General features: G+C 36.7%; 1 protein-coding gene across 1 annotated transcript in view; it reads left to right on the top strand.

The window, feature by feature from the left end:
- Nucleotides 1-4,971: 4,971 nt before the first annotated feature.
- LOC112009761 (ABC transporter G family member 34) overlaps nt 4,972-9,679 on the top strand; it is an 8,773-nt gene continuing 4,065 nt past the window's right edge. Inside the window, 11 exon segments of the mRNA XM_065778983.1 lie at nt 4,972-5,509; nt 6,176-6,296; nt 6,568-6,656; nt 6,988-7,072; nt 7,165-7,455; nt 7,566-7,656; nt 7,816-8,716; nt 8,856-9,016; nt 9,118-9,221; nt 9,372-9,537; nt 9,630-9,679. The exon segment at nt 9,630-9,679 is cut by the window's right edge and continues 7 nt beyond it. Coding sequence (XP_065635055.1) covers nt 5,160-5,509; nt 6,176-6,296; nt 6,568-6,656; nt 6,988-7,072; nt 7,165-7,455; nt 7,566-7,656; nt 7,816-8,716; nt 8,856-9,016; nt 9,118-9,221; nt 9,372-9,537; nt 9,630-9,679 — 2,409 coding nt within the window. The 5' untranslated portion in view covers nt 4,972-5,159.

Genomic DNA, 9,679 nt, shown 5'->3' with positions numbered 1-9,679 from the left:
AATCACTTACCATGGCAAGATCCCTCTTAAGGGATAAAAATAGCTCAGGCTGTTTAAAATGCCTGTACGCATCCATATCTCTTGAGAGAAGAAGTGACTACTCCAAGGCTTTAGCAAGGTGGCCAGAATGCCCCCCTTGGTAGCTTTGGACCATGGCATCCTAAAGGATGGGAGCACCATCAACCTCCAGCCTGGGGGACCAAGTGCGTTGTGGTCGGTGCACATCAGCCCCAAGAGATTCGTCCCAGCTTTCAACGGAAGGGGATCTCCTGCCCCGGTTGTGCTTCGCCATCTTTTGTTGTTTTTTCACCTTTTGGAGGCCCATTTCACCTTCCTCCAAACTCCAAAGCCTCATTGGGCCTTTTCTTTTTCATCTCGGGTAGTGGCTTCAATCTGAGATCTTTAGGAACTTGAAGAGGAGGAGGTGAAAGGTTAGCTGGGACATGGGCTGGGACTTGGGACTTACTGGCCTTCTTTGAAGTGGACGCTTGGTTCCTTGCGGCCATAAGCTCCTTCAAAGTTTTACTCCCTTTGTTTAGAGCCATTCCGTCATCTTCTTCTTCTTCCAAGGTGTCGTTTGGAAGAGCAGTTATTAAAATTGGTGCGTGGACGCTTGATTGCTTGTCAGGCTCTTCCTCGGCATCTGAGACGGGAATCATTTGTACCTCCCAAGGCACCTCCTCTTCAAAATTGAACTTGTCAATTTGTTCCTCTAGTGAGGAATTTGATGAAGCAACCCCTTCTCCTGTTGCGGCTACTTCAAGGAGAACCTGTTGAATTGATGGGACGATTAGAGGACCACCTTGTGGAAAGGGGTGTGCTACTGGTGGAAGATTGGGCCGAGACACGTCAATTCGAGCTATACGATGGTCACTCGATCTTGTAGTGTTGCCAACCTCTTGGAATATCTCCGAGATAGGCTGGAAATCCAAAATCAGGTGGACGGCCCGAAGCTACCCGTCTTCACTTATGAAGATTTCGGATCTCAGCAAATAGTTGAGCACTGCAACGTTAGTCAAGCTGAGCCGAGGAGCTACGTGTCTTCTATCTGTTAACATCAAAGAAGAACAAAACACAGTCAGAAAGTTAAGATCCGTTGTTAAAAAAGAAGAAGCAAAACAAGGCCAAGGACAAAAAGCATAAATCTATTGCTAGGAGACCTAAATCTAAGATGTCCCACCTGGCTCTCTCTCTTGGGTTGGGCAATGAAGACCATCATGCCACGCCCTCGAAGCAATGGTAGTCGTCTTTCATCCCCTTGTTAGATTTGGGGAGACACAAGATGAGCTTGACAATATCGGATTGGGATTTAAGGTAAAATTCCGCCCCCTTTTGTTTGTGACATTTGTACAAATGCACTATGTTGTGCCAGGTGAGCCTCAGGCCCAAATGCTCGTTCAGAGCATCAATACTCCCTAAGATCCTAAAAAGGTTAGGTGTACACTAGTGAGGGCATATCCTATGGTTACAGAGATAATCCCTTGTAATACTACCCATAGGGAGAGTCATTCCCCCTTCTATGAAAGCAATCATAGGGATTATGATTTCTCCCACTTCTCGGTTGGTTGATATTTCTTATGGGGAACAATACCGCAGGGTACTTCCTACGATATGTGATATGTTTCCTTAAAAATCTTTATCTTGGCAGGGCTGTCCACTAAATGCTTAAATCTACCCATTTCAGACAAGTTAAAAGGGAAAATGCCAACAATAACAACTGAGGAAATAAGAATTTGAGGGCCAAGGAGGTTTGCCAAGGAGAAAAAGAAAGGTTCGGAGAAATCAAAACTTACGCGAACTAAGGTGAAAGATGATCCTTGAAACTTTTAGAAGAACTCTCAAAGATTTCTAGGGAAACAGGAACGGTAAGCTTTACGATTTAACAGGTCTTGTGAATTTGAATACTTGAAATCCCTGAAGAACTTGAAAGCTTGTAAAGTAAAGGAAAAATGACTTCCTTCAAGGCTTTATATAAAGGGCAGGGAATGAGTGGGAGTTATCCCGCTCAAACCCTGAGGAAAAATATCAGCTATTGGATTAATGCCTCACCGTTAGATGCAAGAGACATAGTGCCGCCTAGAGTAATTAATGGCGCTTCGCGGATTCCGAAATGTCAGTAGCAATGATGAAGCGCACAAAACTGTACTCCCACACATGTAAAACTCAAAGATTTTGATATTCCTAGCTCTTAATTTTGAGGCAAACCAAAATCCCATTTTTTCTCCTCAGATGCGAGGGAAAAACTGGAATTTTAAGTGGCTATTGTGGGAGTAAGAGCCCAAATTCATATATTGGGCCTTGGGCCTTATCTGAGGACAGAGATATGTCCGAGGAGGAGTAAATGATTGGGAGAGGCCCCGAAGTTTAGAATTGCATGAGGAAAGAATGGAAGAATATAGTCCAAGGAGGAGCTCCTTCTCGGATATGGTGAATATTGATCAAGTTTGTATTTGGACGATTTGGGTGACCTTCCAGGAAGTTTCAACGATAAGGATGAAATCCAGACACGCACAAAGGCGATAGGAACTCAGAAATATCTAAAGGAAAAGCTGCTATCACCGCATTAAATGCACTGCAGCAACTTTTCTGGCCGCATTTATGTGGAGAAGACCCCTGAACAGTGTAGTCTCAGTTATCACAACTCACCGAAAGCCAAAAAGGATATTTGATAGGACATGCACTCAAGTGAAGGCCTAAATGATTAAGAATTGTAGGATCAAGATGGTCTGAAAGGAACTACATAAGGGAAAAGAGGTCCCATGAGAGGGGGATCAAAACAAGAAGAGAGAAAAAGAGAAAAGAACTACTGTAGCACTAAAAACTGTATTAACATTCAGTTCTATCAGTTTAATTCATAATCTATCTCCTCGGACAATCATTTCATTCAGTTTTACGTGTGTTTTTTGCTTGTTCATCTTTTAAATCCCTATTAGCCGTTGTCCAATTTACAAAAGGCCTGACTCTTTCACCCACTCTCTACAAATTTATTGTGCTGGACTCATTAGGCCTATATCCCATATTTTTAGGACTTGGGCTACAATTGTGACCCTACATCCTTCAATAATTATTTTTATATTCTTGATTGTGTATTATTAAATTCATTTAATTTTCTTTTGTTGGACTTTGTTTCCACTATTACAAAAGTAAGCAAATCTGAGCAAGAAAAATACATTAATTAAGTAAGATAGTGTTTTTTGAATTGTTAAATTGCTTAGAGATCTATGATAGATAAAATGTGTAACTTTTGTAAAGTTATACCAGGTGTAACTTGAAAACACGCACACATACATATATAATTATTTTTACATTCTTGATTGTGTGTTATTAAATTTTTTTTCCTTTGTTGAATTTTTTTTTCCACTATTGCAAAGGTAACTAAATTTGTGCAAAAATATCATATCTCTAATCAATTTTTTCTCATATAAATCTTAGAAAACTGACATCAAAATTTCATTATATTTAAATAATTAATGAACCTTTTAAAATAATTAATATAATATATATTATTAGTAATCTTTTTAATTATATAGAATAAATACTACAATGTTGGTTATATATATATATATATATAATGAAAAAAGTTAGGAAATCAAAATGGTTATGACTAATTTTAGTGAATTAACAAGTATTTAATTTTTTTTTTGATGGTTTTTGTGTTGATTGTTGTCAATGTAACTAAACATGAGGAAGAATGTCATTTTCTAAATCAATTATTATTATTGTAAATAAAAATATTTTCTCATATAAGTAAGAATGTCATATTTTAAATCAATCAATTTTCATCGAACCAAACATAGGCTTAGTTGAGTTCACAACAAAAGGTTTTCTAATTAGCATGTGTTCTTCAATACTTCAATTACCTTAGCTGAGAAAATTTCCAAAATCATTGTGCCGTATTTTTAACATAAAAAATGACAAATGCTGGTTATACAACTATAATCAAACCTTTGAAAGTTACTGTAATAAAAAGTAAATAAATTATATTTATATTTTAAAAATGCCACACGGGATTTGAATAATTATTAATAATATAAATTGATTGAAATGAATTAACACCTATATAAATTTTAATATGTGATAGATTTAAATTTTGAGTTGGTCCAACAAATTTTAAAAAACTATTCTTTTAATTTGAAATAAATTGATTAAAAAATGTTGTCGCCTTTTTTTTTAATAAAAAAAATGTTGTCACCTTGATTAATTGTATTATATCTTGTTGATATGACTTAATCAAATAGGTGCAATGTGCTAATGATCTATCCATTTTTTCTATTTTGTGATTCTAAACCTCTTCATTAATATTATCATCTTTTTTTATATAAAGGATAAATATGATAAAATTTTATCATATAATATTCACTTTCTTTATTAGTAGGCTCAAAACACCTTAAATTTCATGTTGAATGCCAAGTGGCTTTAAAAATTGAGTTAGCTCAAACTCATTCTATTATTACAAAAACACACCATTTAGATTTTTTTTTTTTTTTTTGGGAGAATGAATTGCATTAGAATTATGTGTTAAGATTACAACGAACTTAGGCTATTTATGCAAGAAGAAAACAAACCCTTAACAAACTTACCGGAAATTACTCTATAACCTAACAGAATATCTAATGCTCCAATAGATGAAGAACACGTGGCCTACCGTTCTGAGTGATGAATCAGTTTGAACAGTTACATTAGCTTCTTTCTTTCAAAAACATTGCCACTTGCTTTGCTTGCTTATTTTAGCCTCAGCCAGCGTATCGCTCCTCTGAATTTCCCTGTTTTCACTCAAATTCCGGGATTTCATTTTCATTTTCCCTCGTCCTTTTTTTTTTTTCTTTTTTTCTTTTTTTATTACTCGATCCCATTATCCGCTCCCCATTTCTAGACAAAGTTTTACAATCACCTACACGTTTTCTCGGTCAAAAACCCAAATATAGCGTCCACTCTTTCCATCAACCGAGACTTTTAAACCTGACAAAATATATAGATTTGAGTGTCCGTTCAAAACTCGGCCCTCGCGCAACTCTTTCTGGTTCTGCCTTTTTTTATTATAACTATGGGATAAAAAAAAACACACACACACACACACAAACAATATTCAAAAACAGAAACACACTTTCTGAATTGAGATAGTGAGGAGTATTGTTTTTGGATACCGTAGTTAATTAGCAATGGCGGTGGCTTTGCCTGGAGACGAGCTCACCAGGTCGACGAGCAGCCGGAGAAGTTTCAGGGAAGTGTGGACGACCCCGGGGCCGGACGTGTTTAGCCGGAGCAGCGGCGGTAGTAAAGGGGATGACGAGGAAGAGTTAAGATGGGCAGCCATAGAAAGATTGCCTACCTATGATAGGTTGAGGAAAGGGATGCTTAGGCAAGTTCTTGACAGTGGCAAGGTTGTGCAGGAAGTGGACGTTACAAATCTTGGGATGCAAGATAAGAAGCGGTTGATGGAGAGCATTCTTAGGGTTGCTGAGGAAGACAATGAAAAGTTTCTTAGGAGACTCAGAGATAGAACCGACAGGTAATTCTGTTTCTGTTTTGTTTTGTTTTTCTTGTTTGTTAAGGTTTCTGTCGACGCGGTTCCAGAAATTTTTCTCTAGTGTTTCTTAAAAAGTATATAATATACAATCTAATAAAAAGAAAAATTCATATATTAACAATAACAATAAAAAAATTGCAAATACATACAGTTACATATTGTCTTTTACGAGTTTTCATATTTTGAAATCGGTGCATGGTAGTTTTATTATCAATGTTATAAGTTACATCTTTTTCAATATACACAACCAAGCAATCATTCATTCACTAAATGTAGAATAAATTATGGAGTAAAATTTAATTTTATTGGCATAAAAAAATTTAAGGGTGTTTCCAATTTTTTTTTTTTTTTGCAGGGTAGACAAATAAAAAAAAATTTAAATTATTATATGTATATAAAAAATTCAACTCAGGGTGGTCCTGGGACCACCCTGGCTTTAAGGTGGTACTGCCTTTGATTTCTGTGACATATTCGTGTCGTAACCGTGTTATCCTGGTGTCATATTAGTGTCGTACTGGGCTGTTTCATATTATAATTTTTCAAAAAAAAAAATTACTCATGTAGTACCTGAGTCCATGTCCATGCATCCTAAGTTATGGTTATGGTTTTTGTGTGATTTGATATTTTTGAGTTTGGTTTTGGTGGCAGAGTGGGGATTGAGATACCTAAGATTCAACTTCGGTATGAGCATTTGTCGGTAGAGGGAGATGTGTATATTGGGAAAAGAGCAATTCCTTCCCTGATTAATGTTGCTTTGAACGTAATTGAGGTATTTTTTTTTTTTATAATGATTTAATCTTTTTTTTTTTTTGAAGTTAAATTGGTTTCTGGTGTAGAGTTCTGTGAGAAGCAGAGAGATATATTATTGGGCTATTTTGTAGTAATTATTACTAAAAGAACTAAAAATTTAATAAATTTTGTTGTTTAAGTTATTGGTCCGATGATTTGGTTTGAAATCTTTGACAGTTTGTTTTATCTGGTTTTAAATTTTGTCACTAACAACACAATTTTTTTTTTTTTTTTTTTGTAATGGACAACAGAGTATTCTTGGATTGGTTCACCTTGCTCCATCAAATAAGAGAAAAATCCAGATACTCAAAGATGTTAGTGGAATTGTTAATCCATCAAGGTATTTTTTATTAAGTGATATTTGATTTCCTGCCCCCCCCCCCCCCCCCTTTTTTTTTGGTGCCCAAATATGAAAGTGAATTCGCCAAGTAAATCTTGCTGGGTGTAAGGGCAAGAAGAAAAAAAAAAAAAAAAAAAAAAAAAAAAAAAAAAAAAAAAAAAAAACTGATTTTTCATGCCTTGTATCTGGTAAAATAGCCTTTCTAAATTAAAATTTTGTCTATATGTTCAGACTCTTTTTAATTTTTGGGTTGATAGCTAGCTTTGTATTAGTTGCTATTGTTCTTATTTTGATTTTCTAGGATGAACTTTGACTGATATGGTAATTCCAGGATGACCCTACTTCTGGGTCCTCCAGGCGCAGGGAAAACAACCTTGTTGCAGGCACTTGCCGGGAAACCTGAAAAGGATTTGAGGGTTTGTTTCCCATTCTCTTGCTAGTTTGCGTAATCCTTGTAGTGTCTAAGGTTAATTTTTATGGCCTACTAATTAATGAGAATTCTGTACAGTTGTCTGGGAAAGTCACCTACTGTGGTCATGAATTCCATGAATTTGTTCCTCGAAGAACCTGTGCTTATATTAGTCAACTTGATATTCACTATGGAGAAATGACTGTGAGAGAGATACTGGATTTCTCAGGACGCTGTCTAGGGGTTGGCACAAGGTATGAGATGTTGGTGGAACTCTCAAGAAGAGAGAGAGAAGCAGGAATTAAGCCCGATCCTGAGATTGATGCATTCATGAAGAACACAGCAATGGCAGGCCAAGAGACTAGTTTGGTTACTGATTATGTTCTCAAGGTTTGCTGTCTATATTTCATGTTGCTATGTCTTTTTTTTTCTTTTTTCCTTTTTCTTTTTGAACTCAGCAAGAAAATTTAAAATAGCTGACCTTTAAGAATCTTTAACAGATACTTGGACTGGATATTTGTGCTGATATTGTGTTTGGAGATGAAATGAACAGAGGTATCTCTGGTGGACAAAAGAAGCGTGTGACAACCGGTATTTTTTATGGACAAGCTTAAGTTGTTTATCATGAAACTAAGAGTCATTAATCTTGCACAAAAGAATAATGTATCCAGTTCACATTCTTGTTACTAGTATGTAAGCGTTTGTAATGATTCATTACCAATCTGATTGTGTTATTATAATTTGTCGCAGGGGAGATGTTGGTCGGACCAGCAAAGGCTCTTTTAATGGATGAAATATCCACAGGGTTGGACAGTTCTACCACTTTTCAGATTTGCAAGTTCATGAGGCAAATGGTTCATATTATGGATGTGACTATGGTCATTTCTCTTCTACAGCCAGCACCAGAGGCATATGATCTTTTTGACGACATTATCTTACTTTCAGAAGGACAGGTAGTCTACCACGGTCCAAAAGAAAATGTCCTTGAGTTCTTTGAGCACATGGGTTTCAAATGCCCCCATAGGAAAGGAGTTGCCGACTTTTTACAAGAAGTAACATCCAAGAAGGATCAAGAGCAATATTGGTTCAGGAAGAACCAGCCTTACAGATACATTTCAGTTCCTGAATTTGCCCAGGCTTTCGGCTCTTTCCACATTGGCCAACAGCTTGCAGCTGATATTAGTGTTCCATATGATAAAGCTAGAGTGCACCCAGCTGCACTGGTGACAGAGAAGTATGGCATTTCAGCTTGGGAACTATTCAGGGCTTGCTTTTCGAGGGAATGGCTGCTAATGAAGCGTAATTCTTTTACGTATATATTCAAGACTACTCAGCTAACAATCATGTCCGTAATTGCCTTGACAGTTTTCCTAAGGACAGAAATGCCAGTAGGAGCTGTTGAAGATGGAGGGAAATTTATGGGAGCACTATTTTTCACTCTGATTAATGTGATGTTCAATGGGATGGCTGAATTATCAATGACTATTGTCAAGCTTCCTGTCTTTTTTAGACAGAGGGATTTCTTGTTCTATCCTGCATGGGCTTTTGCCTTACCCATTTGGGTCCTCAGGATCCCTATATCATTCTTGGAATCAGCAATATGGATCATTCTTACATACTACACAATTGGATTTGCTCCCTCCGCTGGCAGGTAAATACGATTTTAAAATTTTGTCCATGGCAACTGATTTGCTACTTAGTACTTAATAGTTGTTGGAATTGTATGTTTCAAACTCATGGGTTTAGTCTATGTTTCTTTCATTGACACATTTCTTCCCATATTACTTCAGGTTTTTCCGACAGTTCTTGGCATGCTTTGGCACACATCAAGTGGCATTGTCCCTCTTTCGGTTCATTGCTGGACTTGGAAGAACACAAGTTGTCGGTAGTACGCTGGGTACCTTCACCTTGCTTTTGGTTTTTGTGCTTGGAGGATTCATTGTCGCCAAAAGTAATTTCATCTCTTTCCAATCCAGCTGCCAGTGTATTTCAATGTTGATTTATTTGATAAAAAAAGAAAAGAAGACTCCACCTTTCCTTTTTTGCCTGCAGATGACATTGAGCCGTGGATGATATGGGGCTACTATCTTTCTCCTATGATGTATGGACAGAATGCCTTAGTGATGAATGAATTTCTTGACAAACGATGGAGTGCAGTAAGATATCTTCTCAGTTTAATTGCTTTCATATGTAAATTTCAGAATTGCATCCACTTTACATACTTGCATATGCAAATGAAAGCTCAAATTAGGCTTTTTCAACATCATAAGCCATCATGGACATTTAACAAAAATTATCTATTGCAGCCCAATAACGACACCAGAATTAATGCACCAACAGTTGGAAAGGTCCTTCTCAAGTCCAGAGGTTTCTTTACCGATGACTATTGGTTCTGGATTTGTATTGGAGCACTTTTTGGATATTCTCTTCTCTTCAATTTGTTCTTTATTGCAGCATTGACTTACCTGAATCGTAAGTGATCTCATCTCATTCCTACTTAGAGTTTCTTTTATAGAAATGAAATTTCGGAGTTAACAAATACTTGTGTGGAAAATGAATTTCAGCTTTGGGTGATTCAAAAGCCGTCATTGCGGATGATGAAAAAGACAAGAAG

Source organism: Quercus suber, unplaced genomic scaffold (assembly GCF_002906115.3).
Source record: "Quercus suber isolate HL8 unplaced genomic scaffold, Cork oak 2.0 scaffold_195, whole genome shotgun sequence".
NCBI lineage: Eukaryota > Viridiplantae > Streptophyta > Magnoliopsida > Fagales > Fagaceae > Quercus > Quercus suber.
The sequence above is the reverse complement of the archived record's forward strand: the minus strand, read 5'-3'. Positions and strand labels throughout refer to the sequence as shown.